At 31.0% G+C, this 27,150-nt stretch overlaps 1 protein-coding gene across 1 annotated transcript in view; it reads left to right on the top strand.

The window, feature by feature from the left end:
* oaf (BRICHOS-like domain-containing protein out at first) overlaps nucleotides 1–27,150 on the top strand; it is a 388,097-nt gene that overhangs the window by 184,032 nt on the left and 176,915 nt on the right. Inside the window, exon 2 of the mRNA XM_076396522.1 lies at nucleotides 9,557–9,670. Coding sequence (XP_076252637.1) covers nucleotides 9,557–9,670 — 114 coding nt within the window. The remainder of the gene's footprint in view (nucleotides 1–9,556; nucleotides 9,671–27,150) is intronic.

Genomic DNA, 27,150 nt, shown 5'->3' with positions numbered 1-27,150 from the left:
AATATATTCGCAGCTTAACTATTTGTTTTTTTCCTATTCCCGTAATATAAATAGTGACCCTCGTATGTCCATATCTTTGATATCTCTTGCACTGTGGAATAAGTTTGTTATCTCTTAATTCTTGTATTTAAATTTTCATATTATTAATATATTGTATTTCATATATTCTTTTGATATCCTCTGTCTTAAGTTTTTTATTAATCTCTTAGAATTTCAATAATCTGCCCGTGTGTAATAGGTATTATTATATGATTTCCGTTATACAATATAATTATCTTTTAGTTCTTTGACTATTTCCTCCGCAATTTTGACGGATATAGGGTTTTAACTATAACCCTGATGGGTCATATCGGTGTTAATTATTACTTCTCTCACTCTTCCATCTTTTTCAGTATTAACATTAATTTTAATTTGTTTATTACTCATTAGCGTTGATTTGTATTCCCTGTTTGTACTTTTAATCGTCGAAACTTTTAATACCTCTTTGATTCTGTTGTAATCTTGAACATTACTTATATGGTGGCTTTATATCTTTCAATATTTTTATATTTGTGTGTTTTTGTTATTTTGTATAAAATATTGGAGTTAAAGTCCTTCTCAGGAGACTCCATACCTTTGCTATTTTTATTATGTCTATTTGTGATTTTTGGTAATAACCAATTATATCTAGAAATTAGTTCTTCTTCCTCATCATCAGTATTCCTTGGGCTGTAGTTTTCTGCTGATTTATTTTAGTTTGTTTTGTATTTTAGATTTGGAATACATTTATTTGCTCTGTCAGATTATTTCACTTATGGCCTGCTGCCACTATTTTATTTTTTAATAAACTTTTTTCTTTATTCAATTTGGAAAATAAATAACGATTACAGAAGCTTGTAAAAAACAATACATGTGACATTAATTATCAGTTAAACAATAGAATTTAATCAATACAAATAGAAATAATAGAAATCGTAGTAGCTATTAGACTGATTTAGCCAGCTGCAATTACAAATTCTGACTTAACCCCATAAGAGGCGAGGGAAATTAATACATGAATACGTCCAATTAAATCCACGGCACTAGTAATTAGTTTTGATATGTAGATCCAGCAGTATTGCTCTTATGTTAAATTGATTTTTCACGTAAATTAGTTTAAATTTGTGCTTATTTCCAATTACGTTAAAACATAAAGTTTTCTCAAGCGTACGTGGACGCTGCGCCAGCAGGATCATTAGTAATTACCGGAATGGTCGGACACTTCTTGAATACGGCAACGAACAAGTTTGATTTTCCAAAACTCGACCTGTTTCAATTAATTAACCATCTATATGCATCGTTTCTGTACGCTTACGATGAATATAGCCAGGAAAGAGAATACATACACGGTCATGTTGATTTGCTATGCTGCTACAGTAACTTTCCGCATTATAATTAATATGTTCGAACCGCCATCGGTGGTGAAGTTAGCGGTTGTGTGAAATATAGTTGGAGGATTTTATTGGAAATTTTAACTATAAGTCTTATGTTGTATCGGTGAATATCCAGAGGCGATGTAATGAAATATCGATCGTGTCGGTGTATTCCTGTTGTTCCTGCTGCAGTAAAGTTGTGTATTTAATACCGCTCTTTGTTTTTATGTTTTCTGAACGAAAATTATATTAGTTTCTATGCTATTAGAAATATTATCCCAACTTTATTTCAGTTAGTTTAACATAATAGTTCTTTGTTATATTTTAAGATATGAGATCAAAAATACTTTTTATGATACTGTTAGTCTTCAAAATATTTTTTTGACGTTATTGTAATAAGATAGTAAAACAAGTTGCATGAATTTACCGTCGAATAAAAAATAAGTAGTGGTAGGTAAAAATATTGGAAACTTAATAATCATGGGAAGTTATCATAAATTGATATTGTGATTATTTTTGTCAAATATTCAGTGCAATTTGTGTAAAATCTTAGTTTACAAATCAATTTATTACTATTGTTCTGTTGTACTTGCATCAATACGAAGCAAGACGTGTTGGATAAATACATCGCTATGTATTTCCCATATTAAAATAAAATTATATTATTTAAACTAAACTTAAGAGTAACCCTTAGACGCTCTACAAGTCTGTGTGCTTCGTCGTTCAGTAACCTTATTTCATATTTTCATGTTTCAATCTCTTGATTTCCACATTATTCAACGATTGTTGTTAAGATACGGGAGAGAAAACAAGGTGTAAATTAAATACAATATATTATTATTGTACAATACAATATATATTGATTAATATATATATATATATATATATATATATATATATATATATATATATATTGTAGTACTGTTGCAGTAATGTTGTGTATTTAATACCGCTTTTTGTTTTTATGTTTCTTGAACAAAAATATATTAATTTCTATGCTATTAGAAATATTATCCCAACTTTATTTCAGTTAGTTTAACATAATAGTTTTTTGTTATATTTTAAGATATGAGATCAAAAATACTTTTTATGATACTATTAGTCGTCAAAATATTTTTTGGCTTTATTGTAATAAGATAGTAAAACAAGTTGCATGAATTTACGGTCGAATATAAAATAAGTAGTGGTAGGTAAAAATATTGGAAACTTAATAATTATGGGAAGTTATCATAAATTGATGTTGTGATTAATTTTTGTCAAATATTCAGTGCAATTTGTGTAAAATCTTAGTTTACAAATCAATTTATTACTATTATTCTGTTGTACTTGCATCAATACGAAGCAAGACGTGTTGGATAAATATGTATTTCCCAAATTAAAATACAATTATATTATTTAAACTAAAGTTAAGAGTGGCCCTGACACACTCTAAAAGTTTGTGTGGTGCGTGTTATCCAGTAGCTGTTTTGCTTCATCGTTCAGTAACCTTATTTCATATTTTGATGTTTCAATCTCTTGATTTCCACATTGTTCAACGACTGTTGTTAAGATGCGGGTGAGAAAACAAGGTGTAAATTAAATACAATATATTATTATTGTACAATACAATATATATTGATTAATATATATATATATATATATATATATATATATATATATATATATATATATATATATATATATATTAATCAATACGTCATGGGAACATGATTATGATTCAGATCGAATAAACTTACTGATAACGAAATTCTACTAGTTGCGCTGTAACAATTATTATTTCAATGTTTTCTTCAATGCTTATTCTGTCAATTCACTGCAACATTACTTCAATTAATTCAATAATTTCTTCAATGAGTTCAATACGTTCTTCTTCTAAATTTAACTGTTTACCTCGTTGTCGATGCAAAATACTGTCTTCTCGTCGTTAGTGCACAGTGTTTTATCGCTGAAGCTCCCCCTTCTGGTTTTTGGTGATGGTGGACTTATCTGTACCCTGATTCGCTGAGAATATCGAGGTGGGAAACACTCTTCCAGCTAGGAACTTCTGACGCTGATAAAACATGTGCTTTCGGGCTCTTAAGGAATTCCCAAAAATTCCACGTTTTCGGGTCTTCTTGATATTCATGGTTATGGGCGCCATAAGGAGTCCTCTACCAGGTCTAACATCTGACACGTTTCGTCTAGCCTCGGTACTTGAACCCTCGTTATACGAAACACTCGGCAACCAGTCGATGGGAATCCTCTTTATTGAACACATATATTGTCTTTACTTGTGTGGCGACCGCCACGACCCTTTAGGCCACCACCAATTCACCATCAACAACTACAAAGGTTGGCAACGCCGGTGGATTGGTACCATGCAGTTCTGGAGTATAAAAGGCCATCACGACGACGTCTCGCTCTCTTTTCTTATCACCGCCCCCCTGTAACAGTACCACTTCCACAGCGCTACCGTACTTCCTTCACCTTAACCTAATATCCCGTCAATTCTCCCATCGACCACATGTATCAATCCTAAGTTAGAATAAACAACTTTGATTCAACCAGTGTTTTTAGTTCCCGTGAAAATTCCTTCCAAAGATAGTAGTGAGTGTTCTGATAAATGATCGCAGCGGCAGCCACACATTTCGACCGACCGACCGACCCGACGAACATTCCTACAATTGATGACCCCGACGTGATCAAAGTGCCTAACAGGTAAATCAACTCAACATAAGCCACTCGACAGGTGCTTGACACGTGCATGGAAGGATAGCACGAGGAACGGAACTCATCAACAACACGTGGTCGACGACATCCCACGAGACTAGCCTGATGGACGAAAACCACAGAAGCCCATCATGTATACTAGCAACACATGAGCACCCTCGCAACACGAAACGGGACACGTAACACATTTACAGGTACCCTCAAACAAAGCTGAACGCCTCAAGACGAACAACGTCCTGCTACAGCTCCGATGGCAGCTGATCCCGTAAAACTCCTCGCTAATCCTACAATTTACCTAAACTTAATTTTACACGACTGTCCCAACTATTAATCATTAAAAATGCACCGCAACAACTGTATTGTTTCCAGGCTATTGAGATTTAGTAGCAGTATTTTGCGACTTAAGTCGAAATATTGAATAACTTAGATTCAATTGATTTCCGGACATGGTGCAATTGTTGGGTAGCGTTGGATTACTAATTTGTTGGATGTTTTAGTGCAAACCTACATTTACACCTTATAAATTCAAATAGGATTTATAATTAATATATTAATATAATAAATCAGTTCCTTTGATCTTTGGTAAAATTGGGTATATTTTTCCTCTAACCAGTACAGTTTGAGTCCGTATTTTTTTAAGTGATGTTTACAATTTAAACTACCATCGAAGTGGATGAGGAAGTACTTCACTATCTCAGCTTTATATATAGGGTATCCCTCAAGTGTTGTCACATATTTAGGTTTTTGTCATACCTCAGCAAAACACACTTGACATGAACAGATTTAAAACTATTAAGCTGTATTTTTTAGACTCCAGTCCTTTTATAGATCTCGTTAGCTACCACTTACTGCTATATCCCTAGGGAGAGATGTGTTTTTCTTGTTAAAATATCAGTAGTAGAGAGCAAGTACAAGAGTGATGAATACGGAATTCCATATCGATGGACAGTACTTTTATTAAAATATTTTTATTTTAGCTTTCATTTAGCTGGGTGTATCCAACGTATCACCAATTATTATTCTTGAAATTCAATTATTAAGTAAGTAAAGCAAAAATACGGATTACATAAATCAACACTAATATGCCTCAACGTAAATTATATAAAACGGTATCAATCCATGCACTACATCTTTGTGCTTTCATTATGTGACATGAACTAATTCAAATTATTCTTATTATATTATATTAATTCCATATTGTTGTGGTTTTTTAACCTTATTTCATATTTTATTGCGAAATATTGGATAATTTTGTAGATCCATTTGACTTCGAGGTCATCGTTCAGATTTTCGTTGGTGACGTAGCATTAAACATTGTTAATTAATGGAATGCCTTTGTTTTGGTATTGTTGGATTACTAGTCGGTTTAGCATTTTAGTGTAACTCCATATTTACATCCCCTAAGTATCAATATGCCTTGTAATTGACTGGTAAACCAATTTCTTTGATCTTAGATCAATTTGGGTTATTCTTTCGACTAAGCTATATAGTTCCACAATTTTCAGCCTAATCTAATAATAGCACTGAATGTAGAGCTGTTATTTATGAAGGGACCTGTCAGAACCATCGAATTTAACCGGTCGTTTACACATTACGCTGCTAAAAATAATTGCAAGCATACAATAATGTTGGTGTGAGGTCTAAGTTGTGGAGACGGCACCATTAACTATGAAAAGGAGAAAAAAAGCAGGAGGGAGGAGGGTGATAAAGTGGAACAAAGCTAGGAAGTTAAACAGTTTGTAGACCGAGGCAGTGGCCGACAATACAAATGGTCGGGCAGAAGAAAGCGGGAAAAATGAGCGCGTAAAAAACCATCGGGCAAATAGAAATCACGACGGCTTCGTAATTTATGTAAATAGAACGCCATAAATCGCGATCGCCGCCCCGGCCCCATCCCGCCATAAATTTTTAATAAGCGAAATAAATTGTTTTCAGTTGGCCGTTCGGCGTCGGCCCGATAGTCGTGGCAAATATGAAAATCCGCCTACGCCGAGGGGATGAAGGGGGAAGCGTAACACGGAAGTATAAAAAACAACAGATCCACGGTTTGCGCCACATTATTATTTAAAACGCGATATTTGCGGAAGATATTTATCATGGGATCCGAATATATCGCTTTATTTTTTTGGTTCTCTTTATATTTGGTATCTGAATTCATATTTACAGACTTTTCGTTGACTTCCTTTTTGTTGTATTTGAGAGTGTCCTTTTGTACTAGCTAGGATTTGTTTGAACTGGACCTGCTGCTTACCGGGAGCTTCAAACGATCTTCGGCATTAAGCCTACCGACTGGCAAGTGACCAACTCAGAAATCATTCAGGATACAGCCAGGTTACTGGTGTGATCAAGATAATTGTCCTTATCAAAGTTTACACTCATGCTTTATGGATAATCACAATAGGCATAATGAATGTTACATTATAGAACTATTCTAAAAAATATGTATTTTGAAATTGCAAGTGTGATTACAGAGATTTTATTACATATAAAAGCAGAAAAAAATGGAAACCACCACCAGGAGATATTCACGTCATTTATCGTTTCCTAACTATAGTTTCTCCATTCCTATATTTAAGCTTTTTGGTACCCTTCGAAAATATCAGTTTTGTGACACCAATTAAGAAAAAAAGTTTAACTGGAATTTATCGAGACAAAAAAACTAAATTTAACCAGAATCGATTCTTCGATGGTGACTGTACTGTCTGACCGTAACTGAAACAATTTTAGAAAGAACTTTTATAGAATTGAAATGAGTGAATATTTCAGACAATCTAGCCATGAAATGTCAAGTAAAGAAAACTTTCTATAGAAATTTCCCCATATATGCCCCATATTCGATAAGACAAATGAAAGTTATATCGATGGCAAATCTACCGAAAAATAACTATAATTTAAGGTGCTACCAGTTAAGAAAAAAAGTTGAACTGGAATTTATCAAGGAAAAGAACCTAAATTTAACCAGAATCGATTCTTCGATGGTGACTGTACTGTCTGACCGTAACTGAAACAACTTTAGAAAGAATACTAGAACTTTTATAGAATTTAAGTGAGTGAATATTTCAGACAATCTAGCCATGAAATGTCAAGTAAAGAAAACTTTCTATAGAAATTAATGCCCCATATTCGATAAGACAAATGAAAATTATATCAATGGCAAATCTACCGAAAAATAACTATAATTTAAGATATAGATGTAAACGTATTTGACCGGGCTCCCGTAATGTTAATTTTACATAGCTGATAGTAATTACAACACATACAAGTTTAAATTATATATATAGTCTATTCAAAACAGCAGTGAATCCACGTGATCTGTCAAAACGTCGCAATATTACCGCAGCACCTCTGAGTTTTAGTACATTTTGACTTTGATATATAACATAATTCTAATCTAAATAAAATAATGGGTCAAAAATATTATCAAATATAATTTATTTTAACCTTATAGTATATCCAATACATATATTATCCATGAACTTATAACTTCAATTAATTATACAGCCAAAATAATTTATAGGTTAGAGTTGTTTTATTTTATTTACATTACACTAGTATAGGTAGAGTTCTAGGCACGTTCTTTTTATGCAGTATTGTCCTCCGAAGGCTTAGTCCTCCTAATTAACCATTGTATATCTGAGTAATGTATTTTCCGTTCAGTCGAGAGCATATTTATCTTTTACGCTTAGTTCTTGTTTCTTTCGATGCAACGTTTCTTTGCAAAGTCATTTTGATATTACTATATATCTCCTTGGTTTGTTCTGCCACTACCTCTATACATCGTTCTTGATAAAACTACATTTAATCACTGCATTATCCTTAACACATTTGCTATATCTTCAAAATAGTTTGTATTCTTTTTCTTCTCGTATATTTTAATCTACCGTTCTTGTATATTCTAAACAATACATGCTTATAACGTTTTCACACTTTATATTACAATTTCCTACAGTCAGAGTATATTAATTATATACTGACCTTTCGTATACTGAACGTACTTTTATATACTGAACGTTCGGCAATCTGATCTACCATCTTTTCTCAAGCTTATTTCTAATTTCATCTATATTTACTGAGTAACATTTTGAAATGGTTCATTCTTTAACATAGTTTCTTCAAAACCTATTTTATGTACTTTAAGCTACTCCTTAATAGCAGCCTTTGTTGATGCACTTGTTGGCATTCTCCACCAGTGTACTATGATGTAGTGCATTGTCCATAACAATAACTGATGGTTCCTCCAAGTTATTTAAAAACTGATTTTCAAACCACTGAACTAACAAGTTATAGTTGATTTCTCCATGATAGTCACCCTTGAACTTAGAGGAAGGCACTAATTCTGCACCAGGAATTAAACCATTTCTTTTTCCAGCATGAAGAGCTTAATGCCTGCAATGAGTAATTAATAAATTTTATGACTGACTTAAAACCTAATCTATATTGATTCCAATATGTACCTTGTTCCATCAGCTTTTGTTGTCTTTACACTATATTTATTATCATCTTGCCATGAGTGACCCAATGTACCATTCTGAAATATCCATGCCTCATCTAAATATACACATTGATATAATAATTCCTCCTTGATTTTGTTGTATGGAAGTTCCATTAAACCCTTTCGTGGGTTATCTTTACACCACTTAAACTATATATTACTTACTTAAATCCTATATTACCCAACAATGTATGAACGCATGTTCGCATAAAGACGGTTTCTTTTTGGTGAATTTAAGGTTATATTGTTTTTTATTTTTTGAGATATTTTAATGACCACACTTATCATATACTAATATTCAGTGCAGCTGCAACGTACAAAAAATATTTTCAATAAAATTGTATTAAAACACATAATTAAAACAACGTTTGTCGGTTTGTAACCCGTAATTATAATATTTTGAAGAATTTTGCAGACGTTTGACAAACGGACAACTTTTGCAGGCTCTTTACTCAGTTACACGTTTGAACTCCTTAAACAGCATTCTATCTTTTTTTAAATAGAATAAAATGAGAAGGAAAATATTGTCCGACTGTAAAAGGGATTTACAAATTTCGATAGGCACATATTGATGACGTGCGTCACTATTGTTTTGAATAGACCATGTGTCTTCTAAATAATTTGAAATTCTCTTAAGAGCATAGTCTTGAAGAATTAAGCTTTAAGAACATCAAGAAATCGATTTTTCTAATTTTCTAGGCTAGAATACCTCCTTTTAAACTTTATAGCGATCTATTAGAGATAAGAACGAAACTACTTGAATCTTATATTAGCCTTAACCTGAACCTGAACATTTTTGAACCTTATATTATACTTATATTAACTTCCGTTCATATAAAATATTCCAAACTATAGCGAATTATTCACAGTATTGCTTCAAGGAACAAAAACATCAGTATCCAGAACCTGTTTGGTAATTATACATACACAGGACCTAATCGGATTGTTTTTTTGTCTATTGCAGGGTGGCGACGTGGTACAAGAGACAATATCCGCCAACGCCAGCGACGACACCGTCATCCTGGAATTCCAGAGGTCGGACGGCACGCTGGTTACGCAGCTTATTGACTTTAGAAACGTGAGTAAACATCCACATTCGGCGCGGGATAATCAGATGTTCGGTGGTGGAGGACGAGGAGGTGAAGGGGGATGGGGCGACGGTTCTGCCGTCTCGGCTCGAGACAATATTTGAATATTCGAGGCGCCAGTGGATTTGCCGCCGCCCTACCGCCTGATCCGGGCCACTCATGTTAACTTTTAGTTAATTAAATTTCGACTAAAGATCAGCATCAGCTTCATAATAGCACGCGTTATACAAACAGTTAGTTTGTCTCGCATAATATTCACAATATAGCATAAATTGTTGACATTCTACCAGTCGCTGAATGGGATATGGGTATATTACTATTTCTAAGACGGGTTTGATCGATATCATACCCTACAGGCCGCTAAACAATATTTTTATTTACAAATATAGTTGCTTAGATTACACGAATGCTGGGATGTTAATCAAGCTTTATAATTATGTTACATTGAAAGATGAAACAAGGAAAATCCGTCCCTGTTTAAGTTTATTGAACGAGTTTTTTTTGAGAAGTGTTTGTTTATTAGAGTTAGTTCACAGTAATCGCGTTTTATATTAAAGTGTAATTTAATATCAAAAGATGGGTGTATAAATTTGACAGCTGTCGGATCATTAGTTTGTGAATTATGGCATTTTGAGTGAAGCAACTTTTGTTATTGTGAAAAACAATGGATAAAAAGGAATTTCGCGTGTTAATATAATATTGCTTTTTGAAAGGAAACAATACAGTTGAAGCAAAAGCTTGGCTTAATGCCGAGTTTTCGAACTCTGCCCCAGGAAAATCAACCATCAAGGATTGATTTACTAAGTTTAGACGTGGTGAAATGAGCACCGAAGACGGCGAACGGACGACGGGGACGACGGGTAGTGGACGTCCAAAAGAGGTTGTAACCGACGAAAACATTTAAAAAATCCACAAAATGATTTTGAATGACCGTAAATTGAAACTGAGTGAAATAGCAGATACTCTAAAGATATAAACTGAACGTGTACATCATATCATTCACGAATATTTGGGTATGAGAAAGCTCTGTGCAATGTTGATGCCTCGCGAGCTCACTTTTGATCAAAAACAACGACGAGTTGATGACTCAGAGCAGTGTTTTAAGAGCATCAAGCCTAATAAACCCGAGTTTTTGGTTCGATATGTGACAATCGATGAAATATGGCCAATCGACAGTCATTCGAATTGGTTTCACATAATGAACCCGCTCCAAAGCATGGGAAAATGCAACAGTCGATTGGCAAGGTTATGGTGTCTGTGTTTTGGGATGCGCATGGAATAATTTTCATTGATTACCTTGAAAAAGGAAGCAATCAAGAGCGACTACGCTGAATAAATATTAAATAATGCTAAATAACGCTATATTGGACCGTTTGAAGGACGAAATCGCCGAAAACGGTCGCACTTGAAGATGAAGAAAGTATTGCTTCACCGAGACAATGCACCATGTCACAAGTCAGTGAAAACGAGCTTCTAATTGCTTCCCCATCCACCGTATTCTCCGGATCTGGCCCCCAGCGACTATTTCCTGTTCTCAGATCTCAAAAAAATGTTCGCTGGGAAGAAATTTTCGTTGAATGAGGAGGTGGTCGCCGAAACTGAGCCTATTTTGAAGCAAAAGACAAATCGTACTACAAGAATGGTATCGAATAGGTGGAGGGTCGCTATAATCAGTGTAACATTCTTGAGGGAAATTACGTTGAATAAAAAAACTAATTTTGCCAAAAAATGTGTTTTACTATGATAGGCCAGGGACTTTTCAATTGACCTGTGTCACCGATTTGATAGCCATTCCTGGTTGCTTGGGTGTATTTCGATTTATTGGAATTTATTTATTTGTAAGGCATATTACATAAAAATTAGGCCTACAAGTTCTTCCTCCGTATAAGCTTTAACCGTGCCAAATTTTAAGCCTCTTGGTTCTTCCGTTTTCGTCAAAAAAGGGAGCCAAAATTGTCGCTAAGCCGATTAATATAACCGAATAGAGATAACTGAAACACAAACTGCAAGACTTTTAATATATATTGCCTGGTCTCCATATTATTTTGTATATCCCCTGTATCAAAAACAAAATGGCCTTTTCACCCTTTCATGTTGAAGTCTTTTATCCGAAACGTAACGACATAATTCAGAATCCGAACATGGACGGGGGCGACAAATTAGTCCCCGAACATCCCGATACCGTCCGGTGTTATCACAGCCCAACGGTACGCCGGACAGACCGCACGGACGGCGACGATTTAAGCGTCGCGAGGGTAAAAAGTAGCCGTCCGTGCGGGCGGCCCTCGCGCCCCTGTAACTTTTAAACTTTCGCCGCTGCGACCATAAATCGAGGGCATCCACAACTAGCGACCGTTACCGCTATATATGGTCGTTCATATTTTACGACGTCCCGCGGGAATGGGGATTTGCGACCAGCCTCGACCCCGCCTTCTCACCCCCTGGTCTCCCCCACCTCCCGTTCCGACGAAAGTGCGAAATTATTATTTGTAATTAATTTGCTTCGCCGCAATGATAACTCACCAACCGGAATATCCTAGGGGGCTTATTTGATTTCGGATGTTCGGGGGGTTGATTTATTTAGGGACGTGATTACGTCGTCCTAATTCACGTCCTAAAGATGGTACCAAAGCGATAAATAGTAATGACGAAAAATATACATTATAAGAATGAAAGAAATCTCTTCCATGTTATTCAATAAATTCGCAGAAAGGAAAACAAATCCGAAAATGAATTTCTTTTATTTTTTAATTATTATTCCTCTCGATCTTAATACACTTATTCGAGTGTTCTTCTAATATTTATTCCTGAAGACCTACTATATTTGTTTTTTTGCTATGGAGGATATGTTAGGAAATATTACTGTAAACAACAGTCAAACAACTAACTAACATATTACATACCTTGGTATTGACATTTCTCTACTTATCAGCTTCAACATTATTACATCTCCTAACTTACATCCTAAAGATGATACCAAAGTGATGAATAGTGATCACGAAGAATATAGATTATGAGAGTGAAAGAAACCTCTTCCATGTTATTCAATAAATTCGCAGAAAGGAAAACAAATCCGAAAATGAATTTCTTTTATTTTTTAATTATTATTCCTCTCGATCTTAATACACTTATTCGAGTGTTCTTCTAATATTTATTCCTGAAGACCTACTATATTTGTTTTTTTGCTATGGAGGATATGTTAGGAAATATTACTGTAAACAACAGTCAAACAACTTAACTAACATATTACATACCTTGGTATTGACATTTCTCTACTTATCAGCTTCAACATTATTACATCTCCTAACTTACATCCTAAAGATGATACCAAAGTGATGAATAGTGATCACGAAGAATATAGATTATGAGAGTGAAAGAAACCTCTTCCATGTTATTCAATAAATTCGCAGAAAGGAAAACAAATCCGAAAATGAATTTCTTTTATTTTTTAATTATTATTCCTCTCGATCTTAATACACTTATTCGAGTGTTCTTCTAATATTTATTCCTGAAGACCTACTATATTTGTTTTTTTGCTATGGAGGATATGTTAGGAAATATTACTGTAAACAACAGTCAATCAACTTAACTAACATATTACATACCTTGGTATTGACATTTCTCTACTTATCAGCTTCAACATTATTACATCTCCTAACTTACATCCTAAAGATGGTACCAAAGCGATAAATAGTAATGACGAAAAATATACATTATAAGAATGAAAGAAACCTCTTCCATGTTATTCAATAAATTCGCAGAAAGGAAAACAAATCCGAAAATGAATTTCTTTTATTTTTTAATTATTATTCCTCTCGATCTTAATACACTTATTCGAGTGTTCTTCTAATATTTATTCCTGAAGACCTACTATATTTGTTTTTTTGCTATGGAGGATATGTTAGGAAATATTACTGTAAACAACAGTCAAACAACTTAACTAACATATTACATACCTTGGTATTGACATTTCTCTACTTATCAGCTTCAACATTATTACATCTCCTAACTTACATCCTAAAGATGGTACCAAAGCGATAAATAGTAATGACGAAAAATATACATTATAAGAATGAAAGAAACCTCTTCCATGTTATTCAATAAATTCGCAGAAAGGAAAACAAATCCGAAAATGAATTTCTTTTATTTTTTAATTATTATTCCTCTCGATCTTAATACACTTATTCGAGTGTTCTTCTAATATTTATTCCTGAAGACCTACTATATTTGTTTTTTTGCTATGGAGGATATGTTAGGAAATATTACTGTAAACAACAGTCAATCAACTTAACTAACATATTACATACCTTGGTATTGACATTTCTCTACTTATCAGCTTCAACATTATTACATCTCCTAACTTACATCCTAAAGATGGTACCAAAGCGATAAATAGTAATGACGAAAAATATACATTATAAGAATGAAAGAAACCTCTTCCATGTTATTCAATAAATTCGCAGAAAGGAAAACAAATCCGAAAATGAATTTCTTTTATTTTTTAATTATTATTCCTCTCGATCTTAATACACTTATTCGAGTGTTCTTCTAATATTTATTCCTGAAGACCTACTATATTTGTTTTTTTGCTATGGAGGATATGTTAGGAAATATTACTGTAAACAACAGTCAAACAACTTAACTAACATATTACATACCTTGGTATTGACATTTCTCTACTTATCAGCTTCAACATTATTACATCTCCTAACTTACATCCTAAAGATGGTACCAAAGCGATAAATAGTAATGACGAAAAATATACATTATAAGAATGAAAGAAACCTCTTCCATGTTATTCAATAAATTCGCAGAAAGGAAAACAAATCCGAAAATGAATTTCTTTTATTTTTTAATTATTATTCCTCTCGATCTTAATACACTTATTCGAGTGTTCTTCTAATATTTATTCCTGAAGACCTACTATATTTGTTTTTTTGCTATGGAGGATATGTTAGGAAATATTACTGTAAACAACAGTCAATCAACTTAACTAACATATTACATACCTTGGTATTGACATTTCTCTACTTATCAGCTTCAACATTATTACATCTCCTAACTTACATCCTAAAGATGGTACCAAAGCGATAAATAGTAATGACGAAAAATATACATTATAAGAATGAAAGAAACCTCTTCCATGTTATTCAATAAATTCGCAGAAAGGAAAACAAATCCGAAAATGAATTTCTTTTATTTTTTAATTATTATTCCTCTCGATCTTAATACACTTATTCGAGTGTTCTTCTAATATTTATTCCTGAAGACCTACTATATTTGTTTTTTTGCTATGGAGGATATGTTAGGAAATATTACTGTAAACAACAGTCAAACAACTTAACTAACATATTACATACCTTGGTATTGACATTTCTCTACTTATCAGCTTCAACATTATTACATCTCCTAACTTACATCCTAAAGATGGTACCAAAGCGATAAATAGTAATGACGAAAAATATACATTATAAGAATGAAAGAAACCTCTTCCATGTTATTCAATAAATTCGCAGAAAGGAAAACAAATCCGAAAATGAATTTCTTTTATTTTTTAATTATTATTCCTCTCGATCTTAATACACTTATTCGAGTGTTCTTCTAATATTTATTCCTGAAGACCTACTATATTTGTTTTTTTGCTATGGAGGATATGTTAGGAAATATTACTGTAAACAACAGTCAATCAACTTAACTAACATATTACATACCTTGGTATTGACATTTCTCTACTTATCAGCTTCAACATTATTACATCTCCTAACTTACATCCTAAAGATGGTACCAAAGCGATAAATAGTAATGACGAAAAATATACATTATAAGAATGAAAGAAACCTCTTCCATGTTATTCAATAAATTCGCAGAAAGGAAAACAAATCCGAAAATGAATTTCTTTTATTTTTTAATTATTATTCCTCTCGATCTTAATACACTTATTCGAGTGTTCTTCTAATATTTATTCCTGAAGACCTACTATATTTGTTTTTTTGCTATGGAGGATATGTTAGGAAATATTACTGTAAACAACAGTCAATCAACTTAACTAACATATTACATACCTTGGTATTGACATTTCTCTACTTATCAGCTTCAACATTATTACATCTCCTAACTTACATCCTAAAGATGGTACCAAAGCGATAAATAGTAATGACGAAAAATATACATTATAAGAATGAAAGAAATCTCTTCCATGTTATTCAATAAATTCGCAGAAAGGAAAACAAATCCGAAAATAAATTTCTTTTATTTTTTAATTATTATTCCTCTCGATCTTAATACACTTATTCGAGTGTTCTTCTAATATTTATTCCTGAAGACCTACTATATTTGTTTTTTTGCTATGGAGGATATGTTAGGAAATATTACTGTAAACAACAGTCAATCAACTTAACTAACATATTACATACCTTGGTATTGACATTTCTCTACTTATCAGCTTCAACATTATTACATCTCCTAACTTACATCCTAAAGATGGTACCAAAGCGATAAATAGTAATGACGAAAAATATACATTATAAGAATGAAAGAAATCTCTTCCATGTTATTCAATAAATTCGCAGAAAGGAAAACAAATCCGAAAATAAATTTCTTTTATTTTTTAATTATTATTCCTCTCGATCTTAATACACTTATTCGAGTGTTCTTCTAATATTTATTCCTGAAGACCTACTATATTTGTTTTTTTGCTATGGAGGATATGTTAGGAAATATTACTGTAAACAACAGTCAAACAACTTAACTAACATATTACATACCTTGGTATTGACATTTCTCTACTTATCAGCTTCAACATTATTACATCTCCTAACTTACATCCTAAAGATGGTACCAAAGCGATAAATAGTAATGACGAAAAATATACATTATAAGAATGAAAGAAATCTCTTCCATGTTATTCAATAAATTCGCAGAAAGGAAAACAAATCCGAAAATAAATTTCTTTTATTTTTTAATTATTATTCCTCTCGATCTTAATACACTTATTCGAGTGTTCTTCTAATATTTATTCCTGAAGACCTACTATATTTGTTTTTTTGCTATGGAGGATATGTTAGGAAATATTACTGTAAACAACAGTCAAACAACTTAACTAACATATTACATACCTTGGTATTGACATTTCTCTACTTATCAGCTTCAACATTATTACATCTCCTAACTTACATCCTAAAGATGGTACCAAAGCGATAAATAGTAATGACGAAAAATATACATTATAAGAATGAAAGAAACCTCTTCCATGTTATTCAATAAATTCGCAGAAAGGAAAACAAATCCGAAAATGAATTTCTTTTATTTTTTAATTATTATTCCTCTCGATCTTAATACACTTATTCGAGTGTTCTTCTAATATTTATTCCTGAAGACCTACTATATTTGTTTTTTTGCTATGGAGGATATGTTAGGAAATATTACTGTAAACAACAGTCAAACAACTTAACTAACATATTACATACCTTGGTATTGACATTTCTCTACTTATCAGCTTCAACATTATTACATCTCCTAACTTACATCCTAAAGATGGTACCAAAGCGATAAATAGTAATGACGAAAAATATACATTATAAGAATGAAAGAAACCTCTTCCATGTTATTCAATAAATTCGCAGAAAGGAAAACAAATCCGAAAATGAATTTCTTTTATTTTTTAATTATTATTCCTCTCGATCTTAATACACTTATTCGAGTGTTCTTCTAATATTTATTCCTGAAGACCTACTATATTTGTTTTTTTGCTATGGAGGATATGTTAGGAAATATTACTGTAAACAACAGTCAAACAACTTAACTAACATATTACATACCTTGGTATTGACATTTCTCTACTTATCAGCTTCAACATTATTACATCTCCTAACTTACATCCTAAAGATGGTACCAAAGCGATAAATAGTAATGACGAAAAATATACATTATAAGAATGAAAGAAACCTCTTCCATGTTATTCAATAAATTCGCAGAAAGGAAAACAAATCCGAAAATGAATTTCTTTTATTTTTTAATTATTATTCCTCTCGATCTTAATACACTTATTCGAGTGTTCTTCTAATATTTATTCCTGAAGACCTACTATATTTGTTTTTTTGCTATGGAGGATATGTTAGGAAATATTACTGTAAACAACAGTCAATCAACTTAACTAACATATTACATACCTTGGTATTGACATTTCTCTACTTATCAGCTTCAACATTATTACATCTCCTAACTTACATCCTAAAGATGGTACCAAAGCGATAAATAGTAATGACGAAAAATATACATTATAAGAATGAAAGAAACCTCTTCCATGTTATTCAATAAATTCGCAGAAAGGAAAACAAATCCGAAAATGAATTTCTTTTATTTTTTAATTATTATTCCTCTCGATCTTAATACACTTATTCGAGTGTTCTTCTAATATTTATTCCTGAAGACCTACTATATTTGTTTTTTTGCTATGGAGGATATGTTAGGAAATATTACTGTAAACAACAGTCAATCAACTTAACTAACATATTACATACCTTGGTATTGACATTTCTCTACTTATCAGCTTCAACATTATTACATCTCCTAACTTACATCCTAAAGATGGTACCAAAGCGATAAATAGTAATGACGAAAAATATACATTATAAGAATGAAAGAAATCTCTTCCATGTTATTCAATAAATTCGCAGAAAGGAAAACAAATCCGAAAATAAATTTCTTTTATTTTTTAATTATTATTCCTCTCGATCTTAATACACTTATTCGAGTGTTCTTCTAATATTTATTCCTGAAGACCTACTATATTTGTTTTTTTGCTATGGAGGATATGTTAGGAAATATTACTGTAAACAACAGTCAATCAACTTAACTAACATATTACATACCTTGGTATTGACATTTCTCTACTTATCAGCTTCAACATTATTACATCTCCTAACTTACATCCTAAAGATGGTACCAAAGCGATAAATAGTAATGACGAAAAATATACATTATAAGAATGAAAGAAACCTCTTCCATGTTATTCAATAAATTCGCAGAAAGGAAAACAAATCCGAAAATGAATTTCTTTTATTTTTTAATTATTATTCCTCTCGATCTTAATACACTTATTCGAGTGTTCTTCTAATATTTATTCCTGAAGACCTACTATATTTGTTTTTTTGCTATGGAGGATATGTTAGGAAATATTACTGTAAACAACAGTCAATCAACTTAACTAACATATTACATACCTTGGTATTGACATTTCTCTACTTATCAGCTTCAACATTATTACATCTCCTAACTTACATCCTAAAGATGGTACCAAAGCGATAAATAGTAATGACGAAAAATATACATTATAAGAATGAAAGAAATCTCTTCCATGTTATTCAATAAATTCGCAGAAAGGAAAACAAATCCGAAAATAAATTTCTTTTATTTTTTAATTATTATTCCTCTCGATCTTAATACACTTATTCGAGTGTTCTTCTAATATTTATTCCTGAAGACCTACTATATTTGTTTTTTTGCTATGGAGGATATGTTAGGAAATATTACTGTAAACAACAGTCAATCAACTTAACTAACATATTACATACCTTGGTATTGACATTTCTCTACTTATCAGCTTCAACATTATTACATCTCCTAACTTACATCCTAAAGATGGTACCAAAGCGATAAATAGTAATGACGAAAAATATACATTATAAGAATGAAAGAAATCTCTTCCATGTTATTCAATAAATTCGCAGAAAGGAAAACAAATCCGAAAATAAATTTCTTTTATTTTTTAATTATTATTCCTCTCGATCTTAATACACTTATTCGAGTGTTCTTCTAATATTTATTCCTGAAGACCTACTATATTTGTTTTTTTGCTATGGAGGATATGTTAGGAAATATTACTGTAAACAACAGTCAAACAACTTAACTAACATATTACATACCTTGGTATTGACATTTCTCTACTTATCAGCTTCAACATTATTACATCTCCTAACTTACATCCTAAAGATGGTACCAAAGCGATAAATAGTAATGACGAAAAATATACATTATAAGAATGAAAGAAACCTCTTCCATGTTATTCAATAAATTCGCAGAAAGGAAAACAAATCCGAAAATGAATTTCTTTTATTTTTTAATTATTATTCCTCTCGATCTTAATACACTTATTCGAGTGTTCTTCTAATATTTATTCCTGAAGACCTACTATATTTGTTTTTTTGCTATGGAGGATATGTTAGGAAATATTACTGTAAACAACAGTCAAACAACTTAACTAACATATTACATACCTTGGTATTGACATTTCTCTACTTATCAGCTTCAACATTATTACATCTCCTAACTTACATCCTAAAGATGGTACCAAAGCGATAAATAGTAATGACGAAAAATATACATTATAAGAATGAAAGAAACCTCTTCCATGTTATTCAATAAATTCGCAGAAAGGAAAACAAATCCGAAAATAAATTTCTTTTATTTTTTAATTATTATTCCTCTCGATCTTAATACACTTATTCGAGTGTTCTTCTAATATTTATTCCTGAAGACCTACTATATTTGTTTTTTTGCTATGGAGGATATGTTAGGAAATATTACTGTAAACAACAGTCAATCAACTTAACTAACATATTACATACCTTGGTATTGACATTTCTCTACTTATCAGCTTCAACATTATTACATCTCCTAACTTACATCCTAAAGATGGTACCAAAGCGATAAATAGTAATGACGAAAAATATACATTATAAGAATGAAAGAAATCTCTTCCATGTTATTCAATAAATTCGCAGAAAGGAAAACAAATCCGAAAATGAATTTCTTTTATTTTTTAATTATTATTCCTCTCGATCTTAATACACTTATTCGAGTGTTCTTCTAATATTTATTCCTGAAGACCTACTATATTTGTTTTTTTGCTATGGAGGATATGTTAGGAAATATTACTGTAAACAACAGTCAAACAACTTAACTAACATATTACATACCTTGGTATTGACATTTCTCTACTTATCAGCTTCAACATTATTACATCTCCTAACTTACATCCTAAAGATGGTACCAAAGCGATAAATAGTAATGACGAAAAATATACATTATAAGAATGAAAGAAACCTCTTCCATGTTATTCAATAAATTCGCAGAAAGGAAAACAAATCCGAAAATGAATTTCTTTTATTTTTTAATTATTATTCCTCTCGATCTTAATACACTTATTCGAGTGTTCTTCTAATATTTATTCCTGAAGACCTACTATATTTGTTTTTTTGCTATGGAGGATATGTTAGGAAATATTACTGTAAACAACAGTCAAACAACTTAACTAACATATTACATACCTTGGTATTGACATTTCTCTACTTATCAGCTTCAACATTATTACATCTCCTAACTTACATCCTAAAGATGGTACCAAAGCGATAAATAGTAATGACGAAAAATATACATTATAAGAATGAAAGAAACCTCTTCCATGTTATTCAATAAATTCGCAGAAAGGAAAACAAATCCGAAAATGAATTTCTTTTATTTTTTAATTATTATTCCTCTCGATCTTAATACACTTATTCGAGTGTTCTTCTAATATTTATTCCTGAAGACCTACTATATTTGTTTTTTTGCTATGGAGGATATGTTAGGAAATATTACTGTAAACAACAGTCAAACAACTTAACTAACATATTACATACCTTGGTATTGACATTTCTCTACTTATCAGCTTCAACATTATTACATCTCCTAACTTACATCCTAAAGATGGTACCAAAGCGATAAATAGTAATGACGAAAAATATACATTATAAGAATGAAAGAAACCTCTTCCATGTTATTCAATAAATTCGCAGAAAGGAAAACAAATCCGAAAATGAATTTCTTTTATTTTTTAATTATTATTCCTCTCGATCTTAATACACTTATTCGAGTGTTCTTCTAATATTTATTCCTGAAGACCTACTATATTTGTTTTTTTGCTATGGAGGATATGTTAGGAAATATTACTGTAAACAACAGTCAATCAACTTAACTAACATATTACATACCTTGGTATTGACATTTCTCTACTTATCAGCTTCAACATTATTACATCTCCTAACTTACATCCTAAAGATGGTACCAAAGCGATAAATAGTAATGACGAAAAATATACATTATAAGAATGAAAGAAACCTCTTCCATGTTATTCAATAAATTCGCAGAAAGGAAAACAAATCCGAAAATGAATTTCTTTTATTTTTTAATTATTATTCCTCTCGATCTTAATACACTTATTCGAGTGTTCTTCTAATATTTATTCCTGAAGACCTACTATATTTGTTTTTTTGCTATGGAGGATATGTTAGGAAATATTACTGTAAACAACAGTCAATCAACTTAACTAACATATTACATACCTTGGTATTGACATTTCTCTACTTATCAGCTTCAACATTATTACATCTCCTAACTTACATCCTAAAGATGGTACCAAAGCGATAAATAGTAATGACGAAAAATATACATTATAAGAATGAAAGAAATCTCTTCCATGTTATTCAATAAATTCGCAGAAAGGAAAACAAATCCGAAAATAAATTTCTTTTATTTTTTAATTATTATTCCTCTCGATCTTAATACACTTATTCGAGTGTTCTTCTAATATTTATTCCTGAAGACCTACTATATTTGTTTTTTTGCTATGGAGGATATGTTAGGAAATATTACTGTAAACAACAGTCAATCAACTTAACTAACATATTACATACCTTGGTATTGACATTTCTCTACTTATCAGCTTCAACATTATTACATCTCCTAACTTACATCCTAAAGATGGTACCAAAGCGATAAATAGTAATGACGAAAAATATACATTATAAGAATGAAAGAAACCTCTTCCATGTTATTCAATAAATTCGCAGAAAGGAAAACAAATCCGAAAATGAATTTCTTTTATTTTTTAATTATTATTCCTCTCGATCTTAATACACTTATTCGAGTGTTCTTCTAATATTTATTCCTGAAGACCTACTATATTTGTTTTTTTGCTATGGAGGATATGTTAGGAAATATTACTGTAAACAACAGTCAATCAACTTAACTAACATATTACATACCTTGGTATTGACATTTCTCTACTTATCAGCTTCAACATTATTACATCTCCTAACTTACATCCTAAAGATGGTACCAAAGCGATAAATAGTAATGACGAAAAATATACATTATAAGAATGAAAGAAATCTCTTCCATGTTATTCAATAAATTCGCAGAAAGGAAAACAAATCCGAAAATAAATTTCTTTTATTTTTTAATTATTATTCCTCTCGATCTTAATACACTTATTCGAGTGTTCTTCTAATATTTATTCCTGAAGACCTACTATATTTGTTTTTTTGCTATGGAGGATATGTTAGGAAATATTACTGTAAACAACAGTCAATCAACTTAACTAACATATTACATACCTTGGTATTGACATTTCTCTACTTATCAGCTTCAACATTATTACATCTCCTAACTTACATCCTAAAGATGGTACCAAAGCGATAAATAGTAATGACGAAAAATATACATTATAAGAATGAAAGAAATCTCTTCCATGTTATTCAATAAATTCGCAGAAAGGAAAACAAATCCGAAAATAAATTTCTTTTATTTTTTAATTATTATTCCTCTCGATCTTAATACACTTATTCGAGTGTTCTTCTAATATTTATTCCTGAAGACCTACTATATTTGTTTTTTTGCTATGGAGGATATGTTAGGAAATATTACTGTAAACAACAGTCAAACAACTTAACTAACATATTACATACCTTGGTATTGACATTTCTCTACTTATCAGCTTCAACATTATTACATCTCCTAACTTACATCCTAAAGATGGTACCAAAGCGATAAATAGTAATGACGAAAAATATACATTATAAGAATGAAAGAAACCTCTTCCATGTTATTCAATAAATTCGCAGAAAGGAAAACAAATCCGAAAATGAATTTCTTTTATTTTTTAATTATTATTCCTCTCGATCTTAATACACTTATTCGAGTGTTCTTCTAATATTTATTCCTGAAGACCTACTATATTTGTTTTTTTGCTATGGAGGATATGTTAGGAAATATTACTGTAAACAACAGTCAATCAACTTAACTAACATATTACATACCTTGGTATTGACATTTCTCTACTTATCAGCTTCAACATTATTACATCTCCTAACTTACATCCTAAAGATGGTACCAAAGCGATAAATAGTAATGACGAAAAATATACATTATAAGAATGAAAGAAATCTCTTCCATGTTATTCAATAAATTCGCAGAAAGGAAAACAAATCCGAAAATGAATTTCTTTTATTTTTTAATTATTATTCCTCTCGATCTTAATACACTTATTCGAGTGTTCTTCTAATATTTATTCCTGAAGACCTACTATATTTGTTTTTTTGCTATGGAGGATATGTTAGGAAATATTACTGTAAACAACAGTCAAACAACTTAACTAACATATTACATACCTTGGTATTGACATTTCTCTACTTATCAGCTTCAACATTATTACATCTCCTAACTTACATCCTAAAGATGGTACCAAAGCGATAAATAGTAATGACGAAAAATATACATTATAAGAATGAAAGAAATCTCTTCCATGTTATTCAATAAATTCGCAGAAAGGAAAACAAATCCGAAAATGAATTTCTTTTATTTTTTAATTATTATTCCTCTCGATCTTAATACACTTATTCGAGTGTTCTTCTAATATTTATTCCTGAAGACCTACTATATTTGTTTTTTTGCTATGGAGGATATGTTAGGAAATATTACTGTAAACAACAGTCAAACAACTTAACTAACATATTACATACCTTGGTATTGACATTTCTCTACTTATCAGCTTCAACATTATTACATCTCCTAACTTACATCCTAAAGATGGTACCAAAGCGATGAATAGTGATGACGAAAAATATATATTATAAGAATGAAAGAAATCTCTTCCATGTTATTCAATAAATTCGCAGAAAGGAAAACAAATCCGAAAATGAATTTCTTTTTTTTTAATTATTATTCCTCTCGATCTTAATACACTTATTCGAGTGTTCTTCTAATATTTATTCCTGAAGACCTACTATATTTGTTTTTTTGCTATGGAGGATATGTTAGGAAATATTACTGTAAACAACAGTCAAACAACTTAACTAACATATTACATACCTTGGTATTGACATTTCTCTACTTATCAGCTTCAACATTATTACATCTCCTAACTTACATCCTAAAGATGGTACCCAAGCGATGAATAGTGATGACGAAAAATATACATTATAAGAATGAAAGAAATCTCTTCCATGTTATTCAATAAATTCGCAGAAAGGAAAACAAATCCGAAAATGAATTTCTTTTATTTTTTAATTATTATTCCTCTCGATCTTAATACACTTATTCGAGTGTTCTTCTAATATTTATTCCTGAAGACCTACTATATTTGTTTTTTTGCTATGGAGGATATGTTAGGAAATATTACTGTAAACAACAGTCAAACAACTTAACTAACATATTACATACCTTGGTATTGACATTTCTCTACTTATCAGCTTCAACATTATTACATCTCCTAACTTACATCCTAAAGATGGTACCAAAGCGATAAATAGTAATGACGAAAAATATACATTATAAGAATGAAAGAAATCTCTTCCATGTTATTCAATAAATTCGCAGAAAGGAAAACAAATCCGAAAATGAATTTCTTTTATTTTTTAATTATTATTCCTCTCGATCTTAATACACTTATTCGAGTGTTCTTCTAATATTTATTCCTGAAGACCTACTATATTTGTTTTTTTGCTATGGAGGATATGTTAGGAAATATTACTGTAAACAACAGTCAAACAACTTAACTAACATATTACATACCTTGGTATTGACATTTCTCTACTTATCAGCTTCAACATTATTACATCTCCTAACTTACATCCTAAAGATGGTACCAAAGCGATAAATAGTAATGACGAAAAATATACATTATAAGAATGAAAGAAATCTCTTCCATGTTATTCAATAAATTCGCAGAAAGGAAAACAAATCCGAAAATGAATTTCTTTTATTTTTTAATTATTATTCCTCTCGATCTTAATACACTTATTCGAGTGTTCTTCTAATATTTATTCCTGAAGACCTACTATATTTGTTTTTTTGCTATGGAGGATATGTTAGGAAATATTACTGTAAACAACAGTCAAACAACTTAACTAACATATTACATACCTTGGTATTGACATTTCTCTACTTATCAGCTTCAACATTATTACATCTCCTAACTTACATCCTAAAGATGGTACCAAAGCGATGAATAGTGATGACGAAAAATATATATTATAAGAATGAAAGAAATCTCTTCCATGTTATTCAATAAATTCGCAGAAAGGAAAACAAATCCGAAAATGAATTTCTTTTATTTTTTAATTATTATTCCTCTCGATCTTAATACACTTATTCGAGTGTTCTTCTAATATTTATTCCTGAAGACCTACTATATTTGTTTTTTTGCTATGGAGGATATGTTAGGAAATATTACTGTAAACAACAGTCAAACAACTTAACTAACATATTACATACCTTGGTATTGACATTTCTCTACTTATCAGCTTCAACATTATTACATCTCCTAACTTACATCCTAAAGATGGTACCAAAGCGATAAATAGTAATGACGAAAAATATACATTATAAGAATGAAAGAAATCTCTTCCATGTTATTCAATAAATTCGCAGAAAGGAAAACAAATCCGAAAATGAATTTCTTTTATTTTTTAATTATTATTCCTCTCGATCTTAATACACTTATTCGAGTGTTCTTCTAATATTTATTCCTGAAGACCTACTATATTTGTTTTTTTGCTATGGAGGATATGTTAGGAAATATTACTGTAAACAACAGTCAAACAACTTAACTAACATATTACATACCTTGGTATTGACATTTCTCTACTTATCAGCTTCAACATTATTACATCTCCTAACTTACATCCTAAAGATGGTACCAAAGCGATAAATAGTAATGACGAAAAATATACATTATAAGAATGAAAGAAATCTCTTCCATGTTATTCAATAAATTCGCAGAAAGGAAAACAAATCCGAAAATAAATTTCTTTTATTTTTTAATTATTATTCCTCTCGATCTTAATACACTTATTCGAGTGTTCTTCTAATATTTATTCCTGAAGACCTACTATATTTGTTTTTTTGCTATGGAGGATATGTTAGGAAATATTACTGTAAACAACAGTCAATCAACTTAACTAACATATTACATACCTTGGTATTGACATTTCTCTACTTATCAGCTTCAACATTATTACATCTCCTAACTTACATCCTAAAGATGGTACCAAAGCGATAAATAGTAATGACGAAAAATATACATTATAAGAATGAAAGAAATCTCTTCCATGTTATTCAATAAATTCGCAGAAAGGAAAACAAATCCGAAAAT

The sequence above is a fragment of the Rhynchophorus ferrugineus genome, unplaced genomic scaffold (genome assembly GCF_030347505.1).
Source record: "Rhynchophorus ferrugineus isolate W39M unplaced genomic scaffold, kcgeb_rfMv2 rfM2, whole genome shotgun sequence".
NCBI lineage: Eukaryota > Metazoa > Arthropoda > Insecta > Coleoptera > Curculionidae > Rhynchophorus > Rhynchophorus ferrugineus.
This window is presented reverse-complemented; position numbering and strand designations above follow the sequence as displayed.